Source organism: Nelumbo lutea, chromosome 5 (genome assembly GCF_056320005.1).
Source record: "Nelumbo lutea isolate HS-2025 chromosome 5, American lotus-T2T, whole genome shotgun sequence".
In the NCBI taxonomy this organism is placed as follows: Eukaryota; Viridiplantae; Streptophyta; class Magnoliopsida; order Proteales; family Nelumbonaceae; genus Nelumbo; species Nelumbo lutea.
Window position 1 is genome coordinate 16,729,209 of NC_142688.1, and position 23,197 is coordinate 16,752,405.

Genomic DNA, 23,197 nt, shown 5'->3' on the forward strand with positions numbered 1-23,197 from the left:
AATTAAAACCTTTTGCAAACATTTTGAAACCGTAATATATATATATATATATATATATATATATATATATATATATATATATATATATATATATATATATATATATTTGCAAAACAAATTTCAACGATTGAAATCAACTGTCGGCAGTTTTGGTTTCCATCAGAGAGAGTGCATCCCTGATCATTCACTTTGTTCGACAAAGGGGCTGATCCTGTCACTATGATCACCCACTCAGATGAATTATCGGACTGCCCCAACATACCCAGGTTTTGACCCCCTCTAAGGATCTCACTAATTGGCATATCAAAGACAGCCCAATTCGACACTTAGTGCAGTATCATAATCGAGTCTAGGGGTCAGGTGTAACATTCCAGTTTTGCCCATCAATCTCCAAGGTCCAAGGCAATATTGGAATTTTGGTCCGGTTCAGGGTTTCAAGAAAACCCACACTGCATGTACCTCAGGCCTCACCCTGGCAACTAAGACAAGCCACCCCAACCAACTTGGCGGCACATCAGTGTCAGCCTTGGCAGGATAAATCTCCCCAGATCTATCCAACGACTGTGAAGATTCTAAACTAACACGAGTCTCATATGTGTCCAGTTTAAGAGTATTACATAGAAACACACCATAATAACATGAATCAAATATGTACTTTATACATTTACATTAAATGTCATAATGTACATCATTCTAATTGGAGCTAAGGGCATACACTGTCTAACAAGCTGAACATGATAGGTGGGACCAAGAAAACAGTATGGTGATGTCTTGGCTCCTAGCAACCATGGAACCTGATGTGAGGAACTTTATGTGGGCAGACACCGCTAGTGAGATTTGGGAACAGGCCAAAACTACCTATTATGAGCAAAGACATTATACCAAGGTTTACCAGTTACAAGTTGAATCTTCAACCTGTAAACAGGGAAACTGTAGTTTGTCTTCATATTATTCAGCCCTTACCTCCATATGGAAAGAATTGGATCATTATCAGGCTATAGAGTGGAAACATGATGATGATGCTAAGGCCTATGGGAAGCTGGTCTCTCAGCAACGTGTGTTTGCCTTCTTGTTGGGATTGAACCTTGCATATGAACCGTTGATTGTTTAGATGCTAGGAAGCAAAGAGTTGTCGTCGGTTCATGAGGTATATTCCCTTGTTCAATCGAAAGAAAACAGGCAGAGTTGATGGTTACAGTTGAGGGGGAGCAACAAGTTGCTTTGGCTGCAATGAATAATAACTCCACGGGGAAGAAAAGTGACACTAAGAAGACTGATGATAAAGATAAGTTATTCTGTACCCACTGTCGGCGTTCACGGCATACACGTGACACTTGTTGGGACATCCACGGGAAACCCAAGTGGGCAGTGAAGAATCAAGAACAGGGTAAAGGTCAATGTCAAAAGAAGATGAACACAACACAGAATGTAACACATGTGGCAACCCAAGAGACTCAGGTTGCCGGTAGTACCCAGGACCACCTTAATAATTCTGACCCCAAGGAAGATATAATGAATTCCTTCAGAGAAAACCTAGAATCTTATAGTAGGGCTTTGCGACAAATGGACAACTTAGTCACTGATACTCCCTCTACTTCATTTGCATCTACTTCAGGTAATACGACTTCTGCATTCCATGTCACTCCCACGGATTCCCCTTGGATCATTGACTCAGGGGCTTCCAACCACATGACCGGTAAGCCAAACCTGTTTCAGACTTGTAGCCTTTTGTTAGGAAGGGATAGAGTGAGACTTGTAGATGGCTCTTTTTCCTCCATTGCAGGCCAAGGATCAATATCTCTTTCTCATGGCCTAAACCTGAATTGTGTATTGCATGTCCCTCAACTTCCTATAAATTTGCTTTCAATTAGTAGTACTACAAGCTCTTTAAACTGTAGTGTAACCTTTTTTGCTGATTCATTTGTTTTTTAGGACCTAACTTCTGGGAGGACGATTGATAGAGGGAGCCTAGTGGATGGTCTCTACATTCTCGACAACAAAGCTGGTCTCTCGGTGTCATCCTCAGAGTCACATAGTCAGTCAAATAAGAGTCAATTTTTTTCTGTGGCATAGTCGTTTAGGTCATTGTTTCTTTTGAAATAATAAGTCTTTGTTTCCGGTTTTATTTAAGTCGTGTTCAGTGTCAAAGTTCCAGTGTCAAACGTGTCAGTTGAGCAAATAATGTAGAACAACTTTTCACTCAAGTAATAAAAGATCAAATGTTCCTTTTCTTGTTGTGTATTCTGATGTATGGGGGCCTACTAATGTAATCTCTGAGGGCAGATATAAGTACTTTATCACATTGATGATGATTATTCTCGCTACCCATGCGTAGTAGAGATGAAGTTTCAAAGATTGTGAAAGACTTCCAGAGGATGGTATTTATGCAGTTCCATGTTGAAATACAGATCTTCCAATCCGACAATGCAAAAGAATACTTCCATGGGGAGCTCAATGAGTTCTTTGTCTCCCACGGATCTATTCATAGGAGCTCATGCGCCAGAACACCACAACAAAATGGTGTTGCGGAGAGAAAAAACAGACACCTCCTTGAGGTGGCTCGCGGGATGATGCTACACATGAATGTTCCAAAAAGGTTTTGGGTGGATGCTATACTTGCAGCTGCTTATGTCATCAATCGCATGCCCTCCAAAGTGCTGAACTACATGGCCCCTCATCAGTTATTGTACCCTCAGTCTCCTTTATTCTCCATTTCTATGAAAGTCTTTGGTTGTCGTGCCTTTGTCCATGATTTATCTCCATCTCGAGGTAAGTTAGACCCTCGGTCCATTCCTTGTATCTTTCTAGGGTATCTCTCCTCTCAAAAAGGGTATCAGTGCTTTGATCCCGTTAGTCGTAAGTTTTTTGTGTCTATGGATGTTTCCTTCTTTGAGTCTGAGCCATTCTTCCCTGCTTTTCCTCAGGGGGAGAATAGTAGTGTGGAAGAGGAGAAGCAAGTTCAGGTATCTCTTCCTTCTATTCCGGACCTTGCTCCCTTTCGTGTCTTCCAACGTACACGCCGTAGAGATCAGTGATGTGATAGAGATGTGGAGCAGTCAAACACTGGGCAACCGACACCGTTAGACTCCTAGGAGGAAAGTCCACTCCCTAACCCTACTCCTACTGTGGATGACCTTGACATTCCTATTGCTCAACGAAAGGGAGTCAGGTCATGCACTACCAAACACCCCATTACCCATTTTGTCTCCTATGGTCACATTTCCCCCTCATACCAAGCCTTCTTATCTGTAGTTGATTGCATCCCTATTCCTAGAAATGTTGCAAAAGCCTTAAAATGCCCTGAATGGACATATGCCATGAAGGAGGAGATTAATGCTCTTCACAAAAATCAAACTTGGGAATTGGTGGATCTTCCAAAGGGGAACGACCCTGTGGGGTGTAAATGGGTGTTCACGATTAAACACAAGGCAGATGGAACAGTTGAAAGGTACAAAGCAAGATTAGTAACCAAAGGGTACACACAAGTATACGGGGTTGACTATGATGAGACTTTTGCTCCAGTAGCTAAGATGAAATCAATTTGGGTTCTCATGTCCTTAGCTGTTAATCTTGACTGGGAATTGCATCAACTGGACATAAAGAATGCTTTTCTGAATGGTGACCTTGAGGAGGAAATTACATGGTTCAACCCCCTGGATTCTGTGCCAAGGGAAGTGAAAATAAGGTGTGCAAGTTGCGAAAGTCTCTTTATGGCTTAAAACAATCTCCCAGAGCCTAGTTCAATAAGTTTCACACGGCAGTTCAGCATATGGGCTTTAAACAATGTTAGTCTGATCATACACTTTTTGTGAAGAGATGTCAGGAACAAGTTGTTTTATTGATAGTGTATGTGAATGATATCATCATTACAGGAAGTTGGAGTTTAGAGATACAAAAATTGAAACAATTCCTTGCATCTAAATTTGAAGTGAAAGATCTAGGTCCCCTGAAGTATTTCCTTGGGATTAAAGTTGCCCGCTCAGAAAAGGATATCTTTATCTCTCAAAGGAAATACACCCTTGATTTATTACAGGACACAGGCAAATTAGGTGCAAGGCCGACAGATACTCCCATGGATGTTGACCACAAGTTAGGTGACTGTGATGGTGAACCTCCGAAAGATGTGAAACAGTTCCAAAGGTTAGTGGGAAAGCTGATTTATTTGTCCATGACCTGTCCAGGCATTGCGTATTTCGTTGGGGTTCTAAGCCAATTCATGCACTCTCCTAAGAAACCACACATGGAGGCAGCAGAGAGAGTTCTTAGATACTTGAAAAAATATCTCGGAACAGGTCTACTATTCAGTAAACACAATCACCTAAAGGTGGAAGTCTTTACAGATGCTGATTGGGTAGGTGCTGTGGATGATAGAAAGTTCACAAGTGGCTATTGCACATTTGTGGGAGGAAATCTAGTGACCTGGAAAAGCAAGAAACAAAGTGTGGTAGCAAGGTCAAGCACTGAAGCTGAATATAGAGCTATGGCACATGGGGTGGCTGAAGTCCTTTGGCTAAAGAATCTTCTAGGGGAACTTGAAGTTGTTGTTCATAGTCCTATGTCTCTTTACTGTGACAACAAGGCTGCAATAAACATCGCCAGCAACCCTGTTCTACATGAGAGGACCAAGCACATTGAGGTGGGCAAACACTTCATAAGGGAAAAATTGGAAAAAAGGGAAATTTGCATCCCCTATGTCAACTCCAAGGAACAACTTGCTGATGCCCTCACAAAGGGGCTTCCATACTCGTGGCACAATAAGTTATGTGACAAGCTGGGCATGATAGGTATAGTAGAAAGCCTTATGTGCTAATTCGGCCAAGCTTCTTATGAAAGGAAGAGGAGAAAGTTGTAGATTTCAGCAATAGACAGAGGAGAGGAAGAAAAGAAGAAGATGGTCAACTAGGATTGTGTATCATAACCCTAGCCGCCAGCCCCTCATTCTATTTATAATTAGCATAAATATGAGATATTACAAAGATGCCCTTAGTAGGGCGGCAACCCAAACTAAATAATTACAGTTCTTTAAAAAATAAAAGACTAATGGGCTCAAGGCCCAACAACATCTTAATTTAAAAGAAAATAAACTAAACACAAGTCGGCCCACTCAACACTCCCCTCAAGTTGGGAGTAGATGTCACACATCCCCAACTTGCGTAGATCATGCTCCAGCTTATTCCTTGCAACGCTTTTTGTGAGGACATCAACAAGCTGCAGATCATAAGAAATGTATGGAAGACAAACTTCTCCAGAAGTTACCCTTTCTCTGATAAAATGTCTATGTACTTCAATGTGCTTTGTTCGATCATGCTGGACTGGGTTATGGGCAATATTAATTGCTGCCTGGTTATCGCAGTATAGCATCATAGGTTCTTCTGCCTGAACACCGATTTCTTGTAACAGGGAACGAATCCAGAGAAGTTCTGAAACTCCATGTGCCATGGCCCTATATTCGGCTTCTGCACTTGATCTTGCCACATCTGTTTGTTTTTTACTCTTCCATGAGACTAGGTTACCCCCAACTAGGGTGCACATTCAGCTGTCCATGATCAGTAAACAATATGCCTCTGCCTGGATGTCCCTTCAAATAAGCAAGGATCCTGTCAATTGCCTTCCAGTGCTGGTCTCGTGGAGCATGCATGTATTGACTCACTACACTTACTGCATTGGAGATGTCCAGTCTTGTCATACACAAGTATAGTAGCCGACCCACAAGTCTTTGGTACCTCCCAAGGTCCTTTACTGGTTCACCTTCTGATGCACTGATTCTATGGTTCTGATCAATGGGGGTACTAGCTGCCTTTGTTCCAAGTTTCCTTATTTCTTGGAGAAGATCCAAGATATACTTCCTTTGAGAGATAAAAATTCCATGTTTTGATCTTGCAACTTCGATGCCTAAGAAGTATCTCAGTTCTCCAAGGTCAATATCAAATTCCTTATGCAGGTTCCTCTTCAGACTATCAATCTCACTCAGATCATTCCCAGTGACAACAATATCATCCACATAAACAATTAGGATTGACACTAAGGATCCCTTGCGCTTCACAAACAAGGTGTGATCAGATTGAGTTTGAGTGTAGCAAAAAACAATCAGGGCTTTTCTGAATCTGTCGAACCATGCTCTGGGAGACTATTTCAAGCCATATAGTGATTTCTTCAGCTTGCATACCTTTCCCTTTCCGGCATTATCATAAAAACCAGCTGGAAGATCCATATACACCTCTTCTTGTAGATCCCCATTTAGGAAAGCATTCTTCACATCCAGTTGAAACAAGGGACAAGAGTATGAGGCAGCAAGAGAAAGGAGTATCTGAACAGATGTCATCTTTGCAACTGGTGCAAAAGTCTCTAGATAATCAATGCCATAGGTCTGTTTGTATCCTTTTGCAACAAGTCTTGCCTTGTACCTCTCTATGCTTCCATCTTCCTTATACTTTACTGTGTAAACTCATCTGCATCCAGTTGTCTCCTTGCCTTCTGGTAGGTCCACAATCTCCCATGTCTAATTCTTAATTAAAGCCTCCATCTCTTCCTGCATAGCTATCTTCCACTCAGGTTTGGAGAGAGCCTCACTAACACCCTTGGGTATAGACACGGAATCAAGAGAAGAGAGAAAAACACAGTAGGAAGGAGAAAGTCCACTGTAGGATAAGTATTGTGATATGCAATGAGTAGTGCACTTCCTCTTCCCTTTTCTAAGAACAATAGGGAGATCTGTTAGTGGGACCAATGGGAACTGAAATAGTAGTGGGGTCAAGAGGAATACTTGGATCTGTATCAGCCGAATCTGGAATCAACCTCCTTATAAAGTCTCTGCCATGAGTAATATTGTGAGACGAAACGCAAAGGGGGTGGCAAGGTAGGTGACATCGGGTGGTTGTCAAGTACAGTAGTAGACACAGGAACTGGAACTAGGAGAGGGATAGATTGTTGACTTACTTCCCCAAAACACTCCCCCTGAGAAGGATTCCTTGAGAAGAAGTATGTAGATTCGAAAAAGGTAATGTCCATAGTAACAAACTGCTTCCCAGAGACTGGATCATAGCAGCGATACCCTTTCTGATTCTCTACATATCCAAGGAAGACACATTTCTTTGCCTTGGGATCAAGCTTCGAACGGTAAGGACCAAGAATGCGCAAAGCAGACACACCCAAACACCCTTAGAGGAATGTGAGGCATCTCCCCCTGAGGAAAAAGAAGGCTGAATGGAGTGTTGAATCCAAGTATACGAGAGGACACCCTGTTAATCAGATATACTGCCGTGAGAACAACATCACCCAAAAAACGAATCGGAACTGTAACTGTGATCATCATGCTTCTTGTCGTCTCAACAATGTGTTTGTTCTTTCTCTCTGCAACACTATTTTGCTGTGGATTGTAGGAGCAACTACTCTGATGGACAACACCATACTCCAACAGATATGAGGCAAGATGTCTCTCAAAATATTCCCTAGCATTGTCAGATCTAAACATCTTGATTCTAGTTCCAAATTGTGTTAATACCATTTGGTGGAATTGCCTCACCAAGGATGGTACCTCATCACGTGATTTCATCAGGTAAATCCAGGAATATCGAGAGAAATCATCCACAAACAGGAGAAAATAGCGATAGCCGCCCATAGAGGGAACATGATAAAGGCCCCACACATTCGAACGAATAATATCGAAAGGAGAAGAACATCTTTTATTACTCGGTTTAAAAGAGTGTCTACAATGCATTCCAAGTTCACAACCTTCACACTTCAACCTTGACAGACTCACAGACTCAAACAACTTTGGAAATAAAGAACTTAAAGAAGGAAAAGACAAATGACCAAGACGATTATGCCAAAGTATAATCTGATCCACAGGTTTTGACTCACTGTCCTTGCAAACGTGATGACTTTGGTAAAACGGAGGAGTATCCAAGAGGTAGATTCCATTCACTTCACGACCACTCCCAATCGTCCTCTTTGAATCCAGACCCTGCAAAATACAATGTCCAGGAGAAAAAATTACTGAGCAGTTCAAATTCTTAGTCAAACTACTAACAGATAACAAGTTGGTGCTCAATCTAGGAACATGGAGGACAGAGGGTAAACAAATGGAATCATTAATCTTGACAGATCCCTTCCCAGGAATAGGAACATGGGATCCACCAGCTGTGGAGGCCCTATCTCTGCCAGAACTGAGCTAGTAAGAGGAGAAAATGGTGGACCAATGGGTCATGTGCTTTGAGGCTCCAGAGTCTATAATCCGAGGAGATCTCTCCTTACCTGAAGCAGAAACATAGTTTGCAGTGACATGTGGACTACCTGTGTGGGCAAGGGAGGTAGAGTGAGCTCCACCTGTGCTACCTGTACCTTGTCGTCTGGTCGCGACTGAATTGGAACTAGCTGTATCCCTCTGATTCAGAAGTAACCCAAACCTCTCAAGCTTGGCCCTTACTGCAGCAGCTGCAACGGATTCCAAGGCAGCTGTAGTAGGGGGGCCCGGAGTGTCACTAGTAACAGCCATGTCATTTCCTTTCTTATTCTTCAATCTGGTCTTCACAAGATGTGGGTGAAGCTTCCAACAAGTATCTCTTGTATGCTTCGGTTTTTTACAGTAGTCACAGACTAAGTCCCTTTTGTCTTCTATCTTGTTCTCATTGCCATTCTATTTAAATTTCACAGCACTTACCATAGCGGACTGATCAGACATGAGATTCTTCATCATTACATCCCTCCTGCACTCCTCTCCTGACACAAATGCATATGCTTGGGAGAGAGTGACACTATCTCTGGAAAGAAGATGCTGTCATGCAATGTCATACTCAGGGTTAAGGCCAGCAAGGAATTCGAACACCCTATACTTCTCTAAGTGTCTTCGATAGGTAGTTGCATCCTTGGTGGTTTCCCAAGCAAAGGTATCTAGATGGTCAATCTCCTGCCACAGGGTCTTAAGGACTGAAAAATAAGCTGCAACAGATCTATCTCCTTGCCTAGTAGCAATAATCTGATTTCTCAGTTGATAAGCCCTAGCAACATTCTCCTTCTATGAATAGGTTTCTGCAACCCCATCCCATATCTCCTTAGCAGTATTTGCCCATAAAAAAAATTTACTTATATGTGGCAACATGGAATTACACAACCATATCATCACCATATAATTTTCCTGCACCCACCGGGAGTTGTCAGTTTCAGGTTTCACCTCTTCACCAGTAATATGCCCCAATTTTCCACAAGCCCCAATGGCCATCTTTGCAGATTGGGACCATTCCAAGTAGCTTGTACCATCCAACCTAACCGTAGTAATGGTTCCAGCTCTGAAGGGGTCTCCAACACCTCCTCCCACAGGTCCCATTTCATTCCCGGGCTTATATTCAACTTTGTGTCCCTCCATGCTTCTCAAAAGGATATAGAAAACAAATAAAAAATGCAGCAAAAACAAACAAAACACCTTCTGGAACCAACGACACTTCTTTGGTGTCCTGAACTTTCTCCCCACAAAAGATTCCTTTTCTGTGGGGTAGGAGAAGAGAGAGAAAAAGCAACCACCCTCTCTAGAAGCCTCCAAACCACGTGGGACTTGAATCGCCCCTTATAAACTCCAAAGAACCCTAAAAAAATAGGGCGCCACTACCTAGGTCAAAATTGAAGAGTCCAACAAAAACATGACTCTTCCCCTTTTTCCAGTTTTTCCTGATTCTAATGAGAAACCCTAGATCAGCTACAGGGCATATAGATCCATCAAGAAAATCCAAAAACTGGGCTTACCTGAGAGCTTCGATCAGCCTCTTAAATCTCCATGCAGTCGGCCGATATAGGGCTGCATGAGAGATTCAAGAACCTTCAACCTGCTCTTATACCAAGTAGAAAGCCTTATGTGCTGATTCGGCCAAGCTTCTTGTGAAAGGAAGAGGAGAAAGTTGTAGATTTCAGCAATAGATAGAGGAGAGGAAGAAAAGAAGAAGGTCAACTAGGATTGTGTACATAACCCTAGCCGCCAGCCCCTCGTTCTATTTATAATTAGCATAAATATGAGATATTACAAAGATGCCCTTAGTAGGGCGGCAACTCAAACTAAATAATTACAGCTCTTTAAAAAATAAGACTAATGGGCCCAAGGCCCAACAACATCTTAATTTAAAAGAAAATAAACTAAACACAAGTCGGCCCACTCAACAGACATATTCAGCCCAACTTGAGGGGGAGTGTTGTAAGGCTTATTTAATTGTTACTTTGTAGTTGCTGTTAGTAGGCTGACTTCTTAAGATACTGTCAGTTAGTTACTTTTCTTTTTTCCTTATTAGTTTGGTTCTAGGGTGTGCCGCCAGGGGCATACTTGTAATTTCTATTCTTTTTATTAAGTTAATATAAATAGAGAACTGGCGGCAGCCAGTAGTGAGTTTTCTTTTCCTCTCAATCGTATCTCCCTTTTCTTCTCTTTCTCTCTCTCTCTCTCTCTCTCATCTCCCACTCTCCATGAACGATTACAAAAATCAACTGTAGACAATTAGCCAGAAAACATGGTTTACCTTCTGGTATTCAAATATCAGATTTTGTTTCCGTTTTTACTCACTTATTTAGAGTCCATTTCGTTTTCTTTAACTTGGTCACTATGGGTTTCTGTAATTAGGCATCTTACCAGAATGCTGCAGACAATTACACAGTGAAGATAGTTTCTTCTACTTCCATTTTCAAAATGCAACTGTTTTTTTAGGAATTATCTAACTGTATTATAGGCCTTTGTCGAAGGGACTAGAACTTGGTAAAAAAGACATCAATTATTACTTTTTGTTCAATAAAAACCTTTAATAATTGTTCAAATTTAGTGTCTTAGTCTATTAGAGTAATTTAGAATTGGTTCCTTGATTTAAACACAGAAACAAGGAAAAAGATCCACGGGGAAATAAATCTTCTTCTTATTCTTGCACTAGTGACAAAATTGTAATTTTAGGTGTTTGGGATTCTGGTCAACTTGAGTATTTTACAAATTATTTAGCTTGTTAGTATCTTACTATAGAGTTAACCTTCTTATAGGGTTAAGGCCAAACTAATTCAAAGAGTTACTGTGGAGGTATTAGAAATTTGAAAAGGTTGCATCACTTTTTCTTCCCTTCGAACTTATTTTTAAAGAGGGAAAACTTGTGATTTTGGTATCATCAGATAGGTTATTGAGTTATCTTTTAAATGAGACCTGTTTCTTCTAAATGATACATGTTTTGAGAGAGCTATGGCTGTTTTTTTGTTAGGGTTGTTAGTCTATGATGGGATTTGGTTTTTTCTATTTCTTTATACATCAATTTTGAAATTGTTTTTTTTTCCAATTTTTATTTCTTTAGTTTTGTTAGAATTGACAATGGATATTTAGAGTTGCTTTAGGAATTGGATTTCTTATTTGAGTGTTGATAATAGGTTACCTATGGATTTGCCTTGGTTCTAAAGTAATTAGAACTCAGAAGTTGTTTTTGGTTAGTTTCCTAGGTCCTATCCCAAATTGGAGTTTGTAAAGGAAGATCCAGGCCATTATGTAGAGTCTATACAGAGTTAAATGTGATTGAGATTTAAGAGTTGTTTTGATGAACAAAAGCTATGTTTTAGTGAATTGTGGTTGTGGGAACATGCTCCAAGTACCTCCTCTTCTTCTTTTTCTCCTTTTCTTCTAAAGGTGCAGTCTTTCTTCCTTTCTCTTGATCTGAATATTTTTTTTTTCATTTTCAGATCTTTAAGTTCATGAGAAGAAAAAGAAGAAAGAAAAGAAAATTCAGAAAATAGAGGGGCTGAGCCCATGCTTTTGAGGTCTTTAAGTTCTTCCTTGCTTATTGATTCATGTTTTGTTGATTGAACCCTAATGAAGAACAAAATAATAAAAAGAAACTAGTGCAATGCAGTGTTTTAAAGGCACAAGGTGAGGCATGCACCTTTTTTAAAAGATAAGTAAAACTAAATTATACAACCAACCTTTTAAGTGGGGATTAAGAATTTAAGACCCTAGCATGGACTTATTTGGGCTTGCCTCAAGGGGCTTGGTTGGGAGTTGCCATGCTTAATAAAAGTACAAAAGGCGCCAAAGTTAACAAAGGCACGTGCGGGCTGAGGCACAAGGTGCACCAGTGTGTCTAAAGCGGCTGTGCTTGGGCCTAGGTGAGGCACAAGCCTTTAAATGCGCATCACCTGTGCACCTAGGTGTGCCTTTTCAATCACTGGTGCCATGTTCAAAATAGCTATGCACTTAATCAACATGACCTTCCATGGGTGACTTGATGCCTAAATGAATCAGATCTGACTCATTTGCAGCCCTAGTCCTGGTTTGCATCAATTGGGACTGTATAAATTTTTTGAAGTACAGAAGAATATTTCTGCCTGGTTAATGCAAAGAGACTTGGAGAAATAAGAAACATAATAACACTGGGAAGTGAGCATAGCCCCAAAATATAAGCCAGTCCTGTCACCTCACTTTTGTGCAAGGTTGTTGAGTTGTTCACCAATGGCCAACCTAAAAATCCAAGTGAACAAATTATGTTATCTGGAAGCCAAGTTATGGCTTTCTCTAAGTAGAAGCTAACCTTCACGAGATCATGCGATGCATTTTAGCTACACAAAGCATTGCTTGAATCTCTGTTTGCAGAAATTAATAAATTTATGCCCTTTCAGTAAAGCCAATATTTCAGATTTAGATGACCATCCATTTGTGTTTAGAGCTTACAAACAGTCAATTTACTCCATCACCATCTCTGAAAGCTTCATTTAAAGGCATGGTTGTATCTGTACTTTGTGGTGGCTCTAGACAGTCTCTAATGGCCTAGGCTCCTTTGTACTGATTTTTGTTTTAATAAATTACCTTACCTTTTCAAAAAAAAAAAAAAAGGCATGGGTTGGTTCCCAAAGAGCAGATTAAAGTTGATTTTGATTGCTCCTTCGCTTGATTAGGTGGATAACCAAGGCATCCTGGCCTTGATTATCTGATTGACCAAAATGCCTCTAAGCACAGAAACTAGATGCACTAATTGCTTTCTTGTTGATTGTGGCTGCAGAAATTCATTACAGATATTTTTATTCCTGACTAATGTGTAAAGTTGCATTCTTTTATTTGGAGTTGTAACTTCCTTTATGATATTGATAATGCTTAATATTCATGCTAAAGTTGACGGTTACAGTTTTTACCCCTTTTGCTTTGGCTTCTGTATCATGCATCACAAATATGCAAGATGCATACTAGGTGAATTGTAGAAAATTCATGCTCAGGTGTGACTTTTTGTCTCTGCTATGTACAAGATCTAGCAATTAATATCCTATTCATACTGCATTTTTTCTCTCTTTTAATTGATATTCTTTTCCTCAGGTAAAGAATAATCCTGCAGCCTTGCTGGCTTTATGTTGGTATTGGGCTTCTGATGGAGTGGGATCAAAGGTTTGCATTCCATTTTTATATTGATGCTTCCAATGTTTGAAATGTTTCCTTTCTTTGAATTTGTCTCATTGATGGGTATGCTTTGGCTACTTTTGGCTTTTCACAGGATATGGTTGTACTTCCTTACAAGGACAGTCTCTTACTTTTTAGTAGGTATTTGCAGCAGTTGGTTATGGAGTCACTTGGGAAGGAGTTTGACCTTGATGGCAATCGGGTATGCATACAAGGAACCATTATCAAAACTAAGGCTTGTTATAATTGTTGGTTTGTGAATTCTTGGATACACTTTGGATGAAGTAGTCTGGACTAAGTTAATAGAGCCTCTTGATGCCCTTTTGTCAGGAAAGAGTACTCTTAACTTGATAATTGCCATGTCCACAAAGCAGAAAAGGGGGCATTACCCAATGTGGATCCTTGGTATCTAGGGTCTTGTGAGGGGTGAACTGGATTTGCAGATCTAACCTTTGACATTTTTAACATGAACTGGCAGCCCTCAACTCGTACTCACATTCTCACGCTTGTCTGCAATCAACCAAGCAGTGTCCCCTTAACTACAAACACAATGTAGATAGTATAAAAATACAATGGATATTTAAGCTTCAAGTCCAAGTTACCCAAGTTGGGAAGAAGTTTGTGTCAAAATTTTGGGTGAACTTTGTGGTAAAAAATTGTCGAGCTTTGTGTGTCTCTAACGAGAGAAATTTCATTAATAGAAGGCAGAAAAAAATCCAAAGAAGGAAACATACAAATGGTGACAAAAACTGCACAAAATATAATGAGAGCATAAATTGAGGAATCACCAATACACTGTTTTTTTTTTTTTTTTTTTTTTTTTTTTTTTTTTATGAATGCAATACTCACTGGATTTTCAAAAATATTGGATTTTTTATTTCAACTAGGAGTCTCTCTGTCTCTGGGCAATTTCACAAGTCAACTGGGAAGGCCAAAAGCATCTCTTAGTATCAAGATTAAATGTGGGATGGAGTTGTTCTTCATTCCAAAATATTTATTGTAGTCTTGCAGGTGAGGGGAAAGAAAGGTGGACAGGCAAGCAATCTCTTTAGACTGTAAGAGGGGAAAATGTGAAAACAAAAAAGAAGGAAAAAATGTTGTAGGCAGCAGGGATTGTGTGCTGAATTTCTGATATACAATTATACATGGGTTCCTTTCCTTTTGTAGTTTGGGTCTGTTAAGGCCTAATGTTTGATTTTCTGGCTGATAAATTTGCACTCTTGTCCTTAAATCCCTATATGGATTAACAAATGAACACCATGGCAATAGTCTTGGTGGTGCTTCTGGATGCTGTTGCCTTTCCTGAGAAGGGAAAAGATGAGGAAGTTAGAAAAAGGTCATGCAGCTAGGTGGGATTGTTCCCGACTTTCATGTGATTGTCTGCATCCATATGATGTGTGGTTCTGATCAAAGACCTTTTTCTTTTCTTTTCTGTTCTTTGATTTTAGTAAATCGGTAGTAAGATGTTCACAATATAGAAATTTGATAGTGTGGTGTATTCCTTGGAACTGTAGGCCTTAGAGATACTGCAAGTCCAAGTTTCATAGTCATAGACTTCATATTTGGAGATTTCTAAGTCAAATTCTCTGCTATGGCAGGTGAACCAAGGACTTACTGTTTATGGGAATAAAGGGAGCACAGATCAGCATGCGTAGGTTCTCTTGCATTTTTATTCCTATAATATGCATTTTTTTATTTCTTTTTGAAGGGCTACACAACAGGGGGTAGCCCATCCCCCAAGGCCCCAACCCATAACCCCCCCCCCCCCCCCCACCCCACCCCAGGTGCAGGCGGGATTTGATCCCAAGTCTCTGCTATGACCAGCTGGAGGCCTTACCAACCAGCTGGTTGGCACCTTGCCATAATATGCATTTTCACATGTTAAGAATGATTAAGTCTAACACACATATAATGCTCTTGTTCTGCAGCTACATTCAACAACTGAGAGAGGGGGTGCACAATTTCTTTGTTACTTTCATTGAAGTATTACGTGATAGACCCCCTGGTCATGATTGGGAGCTTGAGCCAGGTGTTACATGTGGTGACTATTTGTTTGGAATGCTACAGGTTAGTTTTCTAATTTGCCATGGTTTAACTGTAATTATGTGGATCACATCTGCAGTAATGCAGTTGCATATTTGGGTACCTCCAGAAATGGTGGTATGCATCAATAGATTTTTTTTTTGGTAATAAAATAAAAATTTATTAAAAGAAAGAAGAAAATACAGAGAAGGGTGACCTAAGATCACCCGAGAGAAGAACGAGAAAAAGTAAGAACTTCAACTCCCACCTGAGCAACCAAACCAACCGAAGCTCAACAAAACCATTACAAACTCAGAAGCCTAGCAAAACACCAAAACAAACCCCCTCGATACCAGAAGAACAAAAGAAACCCAACAAACAACTCAGACTCAAAGAAGAAGTGAAAAACACAAAAGATTCAACTCTCACTCGCAAGCATAACTAGCCCAAAAACACCCTCACAAAAATACAGCTTTTAGATCACTAAAGCAATTAAGATCTTCTTGTGGGCTTCTGGATCTTCAAGATTTTCTTGTTTGGTCTAATCCCGAAGAGATTCCCTTTTAGTCTAGCAAAAGGCAGCTATTGGAACCAATCCTTTTATATGATTGTGACCTTACCTTACAGTTCCATATTTTTTACTACATTTATTCTAGATTTTCCCTATTTGTTACATGTTTTCCCCCTGAAGTTTTTTTACAAAACTTCTTTGGATTACTTTTGTTGTCTGTTTTCTCTCCCTCCTTAATTTTGAGAAATTCCAAAACCAAATAGTTGATGTCACTTAGAATTTTTTTGGTTGGTCTTGTCTTGTGCTCTCTACCCCTCTATTTTTTGTAGAAATTCTCAAGTGAATTGTTTATGCAACTTGGCATTATACTGGTATACTACCTTAGGTTGTTGTAAAAAACAGTATTTTTAGGTAAGAATGCCATTAACCAGTAGAGTTACAGGATGGACTTGTTTTCTCTTTCTACAAAATGTAGTTGTCTATTTGTTGGTGTCTTGGTGAGACTGTATTTCTTTATGGTTGCTTTGAACACAATTAATCTGGTACTTCTTGTGGGGCCTGATGTTGAAAACCAGAACCCAAACTTGTTGACCTCTGCAAGATGTACATCTTGTAATGAATGGTATGGTATTATTATGATTTGAATCCTTTTCCACTTCCTACTATACAAATTTTCTTCCTTTATTTCTCAAGAGGGAATTTTCTCAGCATGATGCAAATGCAATTCACAAATTTCTCAGTAATCACTATTCCTAGATTTTGGAGTCTGTTCAGGATCTTGTATGTCATCATTCAACTGTGGCTTGGATTATGGATATCCATGTACGATCAGTCTATTGCCTCTTGCTAAAGATCCAGATTGGTTGGGGAAGTGAAAGTGCATAATCTTGCTATCATACGTAGGCTGATTTCTTTGGAACTATGATACCCAGATGCCACTACAAGGGTGCTGTATAATGTTGGATATTTAAACTTTTAGTGTAAATTCCGTATCCAATACTATATCCAGCCATGTCCTTGCCATATCTGGGTAACATAGCTGTAGAATAGTTCACAAGCAATTCTGCTGCCACATGTTACATACTAGAGTGTTGCCCAGGCTTATGGATTTTACAATACAAGTTTTTATGAAGTCATATAACCATTAAAGTTTATGCCATCTATAATACTAGAGATTTTGCATGTGCATTTTGAGTGATAGTAGGCTTAGAGGGATTTATATGGTATTTGAATATTGTCGTAAATGGTGTTTTTTTTTTCTTTTTTGATAAAATTTCATTGCCTTCTTTGAGAGAAAATCTGATTTTTTTGTGTGGTTTTCCAAACCCTAATAAGTCCATTTTTTATTGCTTCTGATTAATTTAATTACCTTCATTCCTTCATGGTTTAATTATTCCAATTTTACTACTGTATCTAGTTCTCTATCTATTCTATATTGCTAGACTGATTATTTTTGCTACTACTTGTTCTCGGATTCTGTCTGTGTTTTCTCTACATCAGAGCAATAAAAGGAAAGTTTCTTAATCTAGGGTTTTAGCTTTAAGGTCTCTAAACTGCGAAGTGTATGTGTTGCTAGTCTAATTATTAGGTGCATAATAATTATAATACGTTGTAGTAGTTAGACTGTAATGTGTATGAGGAGTGGCTGTGCTTCAGGAAGGAAATTTATATTCAAGGACTTTAATGTAATATCAACTCCATTATGCTTTGTTTTGTAATTAGGATAATTTTAATGTTTAATACAAAGTGTCTCTCTAATTAGAGAGATTTATAGTCATGTGGTAAGTGGTATTGTTATCCCTTGAGTTTTCTCTTATTTCTTCTCTCGTTTTCTCTTTTCTCATTATTTATGACAATATAGTATCGGAGCTTCAAGACTCTGAAGGTGATGATGATTTCAACAAAAATGATCTCCTGAAACCTGTTGAATTTTATCCTTATGTTCTGATTATCTGTTTATTCCACTGCTTTTTGGTTCAACGTTTCTATTTATCTCTTGCTTCCTTGGTTTGTCTTCTATTGCTAAGCTATGTTTTATTTGTGGGTTGCTAGTTGCTATCAGCTTTCCCTTCGTTTTTTCTTTTCTTTTCTTTTCTTTTTTTTATTTATTTATTTATGGTTGTATTGAGGTTAACCGTATGTATCTTGTTGGTCCATTGGGTTGCCTGCTGCTTATCTACTTGTGCACCCTTCTATTTTTCTTGTTGAGTGATCTAAGTCAATTTTGCTAACTTTGTTTCTATTCTAGCTTGTTTGTTTACTAATTATATCTGCACATGTCTTTTATTTTTTATTTTTTGAAAAATACATGTCTTTTCGGTCATCCTTTTTTTCCTTTCTTGAATTAGTTGCCTTGCATTTGCCCCTCTTGAAGTTAAAGGCTTAAGGTCAGTAGGTAACAGTTTTTGGTGCTTTCCAAGGGGAGGTGGAAATTTTTTGCTTCTTGAATGTTCACCTAATTTTCTTTGTATGAAGTAGCCTTCAAGGTTTCTTCATAGCTAGTGGAACTTTAGAACTGAACCTAGGACAGGGGGATGTTCTTTCAGAACAGCAGTTGCTTGCTGACCTTTTCAGCCAAGTTTTCATGTAAAATGGTGTGCAATGTGGTTGCTCAATAAAATGTATGAGAGGCTGCTGCACTTTCCAATGCTTACATTACTCTTTTGTCTGGATTTGTGATGCATGCTACAAAACAGATTTTGGTTGAATGTCCAAGTGTTTCAAGCACTCAAATACATTGTGTCACGTATATGTTTGATGGAATCCCGATTTATCAAAAAAAAGTTTGACGGAATCCCCATGTGATTATAAGTTTGTTAAAGGGGAGCCTTCTTGTCTTGTTCAAGGGCCATTTTCTTTTTCTTTTTCTTTTTTTTTTCTTGTGTGTCATTGCAGTATTTGAAGGGGAGTGTTGGAGTATTCAGGTTGTAAATTGCATGAAGAATGATGGTACTTTATGAAGACAATTGATATTTATGAACTTAAATGTAATATTAGTCCCATCAGGGTCTGTTTTGTAAGTTGGATAGTTTAATATAAACCTCATTAAGGAGAGATATAGGTTGTGTGGTATTGTTAGTTCTGACAGTTTCTCTTCTTTCTTCTCTATTTCTCTTTTCTCGCCTGATTTTTGACAAGATAATGCATTAGTATTCTAGCTGAAACAATATGCATTCGAGTAATCTCTTTCTGAACCATGAATTTCATGCCTTACCAGTTACTAGAAACTGGTCACTAGAATGTTTGGCTTCCTTTTTAGAGACCCAAACATGGTTATTATTTATTGATGTTGACATTATCTGTCAGTATGGGCTCATGATTATAGTAATGCATTGACAACTTTTTCTTTTGGAGTTAATCTGTGCACAAGGAAGCAACTTTCTGTTCAGTATGTGGACTTAACAATGTTTCCTAAGAATAAGCAACAGTTAAATAGTTGGTTATGGAGCATTACATTGTTCTGCTTCTACTACTAGTCAATGTTATGTGTCTTTAGCAAAAATGGAAAACTTACAAGGTTTTCCTACAACTCTTCTGTTAAAGTTGACATAAAATTTTACAGGGAACAAGGTCAGCCCTTTATGCCAATAACCGAGAATCCATTACAGTCACTGTGCAAGAAGTGAGTCCTAGATCTGTGGGGGCTTTAATAGCACTTTATGAACGAGCTGTTGGGATCTATGCTTCACTGATTAACATCAATGCTTATCATCAACCTGGTAATTCTGTGCTGCATTTTGTCTCATCATCATTATTCTTTTGGTACCAGCTTCTCCCGTCGAACTTCATTTGACTAGTTTGTCTGCTGTTTCATTCTTTAATATAAATTTCAGGTGTAGAAGCTGGGAAAAAGGCAGCAGGGGAAGTACTAGCTCTACAGAAGAGGGTTTTGGTTGTACTAAATGAAGCTAGGTATGCTTCAAATCAATTACTAAATTAGGATTCAAGTATATTTCTTCCGAATGACAAGCCTCATGTTTTCCGTGTGTGTGTGTATGTGTATTCTTCATTGTTCATTTTCATGAAAGTCAAATTCCACAAAATTTAGGAAATGAGCCATACCATCATTTGCAAAGGCTATTGAATGACTTGATGTAACTGTAGCTCTTTCTATTTTCACAACATTCTAGAACTTGAAAAAAAATGCTTCTTTTAAATACATAAATGTTCTTAGGCAACTTAAAATAGAATGTTGTTCCAATTGGTTCTGTTTTCATGGGGAAAAATTCTTTAACATAATATTCTTGTTTTTAAAAATCAAAGCACTTTATAATACCAAATTCAGTGGTTTTGGATGAAATCTTTGGTTCAGGTGGTGAGCAATTATTTTAGGTCCCGTATAACAGTGGATATGACAGTGAACAGAGTAGAATCCCGGAACTAGATTAATGTAGATGATCCCATATAGTTGCGACAGGGCTTAGTTTAGTTGCGTACCATTTATCTTTTCACCTTTTACATGGGTGGGGTTCATCCTCCACCTGACTGGCCTTCTACAATTGGCCCTGACATTAAATTCTAGGGTATGCTATTGAATTTGATGTTTCTGCATATACTGGCCTAGGCATACATGATTTGCCTGTTTATGCAAAAATTCTGAAATTGATAAATGTAAATGCAACGACAGATAAGCACCTTGATGCCAAGCATCCTCTTCATCAGTTCCTGATCAATTTCAGCTATCCTATTTGTGAAGGATAAGATGAGGAATCCACTAATAGATCCTCAATTTTCAGTTTGGTCAGATGCTTGGAAATAGCCTTTCAAGGAAGATCCGCACAGTTGAATTCAAGCAATCAGCAATTTGATTGAACTGGTCATTGACTAGTTGACCATGGCTTTCATTTAAATACTTCTCAGCCTAATGGATCCACAATTCAGTTTATTAACTTTGGGGGGAGGGAAGTGTCTAATGTCATCTGATATAATAGGTTTTTTTTTTTTTTTTATTTCATGTCAGGTCACTTCAATTAGCTGTTTGGGTATAATCTTGTTTGTACTTTAGTGGTCTTCAAGGTTTAGTCCAAGTTTGTATAATTTTTAAGTGCATTAAATATGGGAACTGCAAATAGTGACATAAACAGTGACGTTTTTTCTTCCTTTTTTCAACAACAAACTGCTTTGCTTCCTTAGTCTCCTCTTTCCATATTTTATCTTCATCTTTATTATTCTTGGGGTCTTTCTCAGTTATCATGTTGCTCTAAGTACTTACTGCTTGTACTTTTTTTTCTGCTTTCAGTTGCAAGGAGCCTGTTGAACCTTTGACGCCAGAAGAGATAGCAGACCGTTGCCATGTTCCTGAAGATGTATGTGTTGAATCCTTTTATCCAGTTCCATGCCTAGCACTTGCGTGTATGATTGTGCTATGTGGTGATTGTTTCTTTCTTTATTGTTGCAGATTGAAATGATATACAAGATTGTTGCACATATGGCAGCTAATGACAGAGCAATTATTGCTGAAGGCAGCTGTGGTTCACCTAGGAGCATTAAAATTTACCTTGGGGAGTGTAATGTTGATGAGCTGTAAGCCTGAGCTGTACAAGGAATTTTTTTTTCAGTTGTAGGAAGGGTTCCAATCAATGGTCTCTGGCAATGAAATAAAAATAACCCATCCGTATGAAACAAGGAAATTTTCAGTTGGAATCTGCCAATGTTTCTAACCAACTGCACCATTCAGAGAGAGAAGGCCAAGTTTTGAGTATTTTTTGGTGTAAATTATACATCTTTCAGTCTGATATCTCATTGGCTTGAATTCTGTAATCTGATCTCAATAAATTGGTTACGTTCACACAACTCGTGTTTACTTTAGTACCTGTGTGAATCTTGTTACTTTCTGGTCCTCTCATTGTTCTATCATTCTCATCTCTTTGGCGCTTTACATTCACTTGTTAGTTATTACTTTGAGCATTTTTTTTCTCTGATGTCAATGGTAGAAATGGTGTTGCCATTGATTTTGTGACCTGTATCGACTGTTTCCTGCATTTAAATCTGATGCCCCAATTCTTGCCACTGACCTGTAATGTTCAAAAGGGTATAGATAATCTTATGAGAAAAATGTAAGTACCAGTACAATATAGGAACCTTATAGCCTGTTGGTTTGGTTCGCATCTTAATATACAGGTTTTGGTACGAAATAGCAAACATTTTCGTCATTTATGAAAGATATCATCTCTAGAAATGTTCGTAGCAGTAGGTGAAAGAAGTCATTTTGAATCCAATTTCTATTATTGTTTATCATATGGCAGGAAACCTGCCTCCTAATACTTGCTAGTCAGAAATCTATTTGGCATCCTATCTCATCTGTATAACCTTCACTGTAGAACTCAGTGGTTAATTAATGATACAGCTACGTGGTCCCCGCCCTACTGTGTCTGGATACAAATCATTATAGAACATAAAGACTCAAGCATGCTCAATGATACCATAGAGTCATAGATAAAAGAAAAAGATTCTATAGTCTTATGGTTCTGTTGCTAAAGACCATGATTCTCAATGCAGCAAGAAGGGGTCTCGTCCTTATCTGACCATAGAAGCCAAGGTGATGGCTCTTGTGTTAGCTATTATTCCATTAACTTGGTGCTTTTGGAGACAAAAAGACTCGTTGGTAGGAGTAGCAGCTCTTCAGGATTAAGCCAACTTGGTGACTTGGAGACTTGCGCACTTAATGATATTTTATAATTCTGTTACAATCCAAGTCTTTTGATGATTTTGTTTTTTTTTGTTATACTAAGTAGAAACTTGAGCCATCTTACAGACAGAATTGTCAAGGAGCCAAAATTTTTTATAGTAGATAGATAATGAATGGTTTAATAATCACCCTCTCTCTAGAGGGCATTTGCATTGAAGATTTCTGATGCCTTGATATATTGTTCTGTTGTTTGGATGGCATACATACAGGAGAGCCTTATAGATGCAGAATATGCTTACCTTGATCTACGGATCTGTTTTCACTTCAGAATCATTTTGTTATAAGGTGTCTCTAAATGCTACTGGTTTTTACTCTTCTACATACGTGCCTACCGCTGATATATCTTTGATGGAGTGGTACTGACCTAACGTGGCTATTCTACCTAACTTCTGCCTATTCTCTTATCTGTTGCATTTTCATTCTCATTTGCAATTTGCATATGGTCGTAATTTAATAAAAGCCTCATCTCTTGTCGCCAGTAGGGGTGTCAATGGACCGGTTTTGGGTTGGACTCCATCCAAATCAAAATCCATTTGGACTGATTGGATGGACCAATATGACATATTGGATTGTACATGATCCGTCCATAATG

The 23,197-nt window shown here is 38.7% G+C and overlaps 1 protein-coding gene across 1 annotated transcript in view; it reads left to right on the forward strand.

Moving 5' to 3' along the window:
* The window catches only part of LOC148850634 (glucose-6-phosphate isomerase 1, chloroplastic-like), a 31,956-nt gene extending 10,246 nt beyond the window's left edge, over window positions 1-21,710 (forward strand). Inside the window, exons 7-14 of the mRNA XM_088944737.1 lie at window positions 13,304-13,372; window positions 13,479-13,586; window positions 14,983-15,035; window positions 15,313-15,451; window positions 19,480-19,636; window positions 19,751-19,829; window positions 21,157-21,223; window positions 21,316-21,710. Coding sequence (XP_088800863.1) covers window positions 13,304-13,372; window positions 13,479-13,586; window positions 14,983-15,035; window positions 15,313-15,451; window positions 19,480-19,636; window positions 19,751-19,829; window positions 21,157-21,223; window positions 21,316-21,444 — 801 coding nt within the window. The 3' untranslated portion in view covers window positions 21,445-21,710. The remainder of the gene's footprint in view (window positions 1-13,303; window positions 13,373-13,478; window positions 13,587-14,982; window positions 15,036-15,312; window positions 15,452-19,479; window positions 19,637-19,750; window positions 19,830-21,156; window positions 21,224-21,315) is intronic.
* Window positions 21,711-23,197: the final 1,487 nt, after the last annotated feature.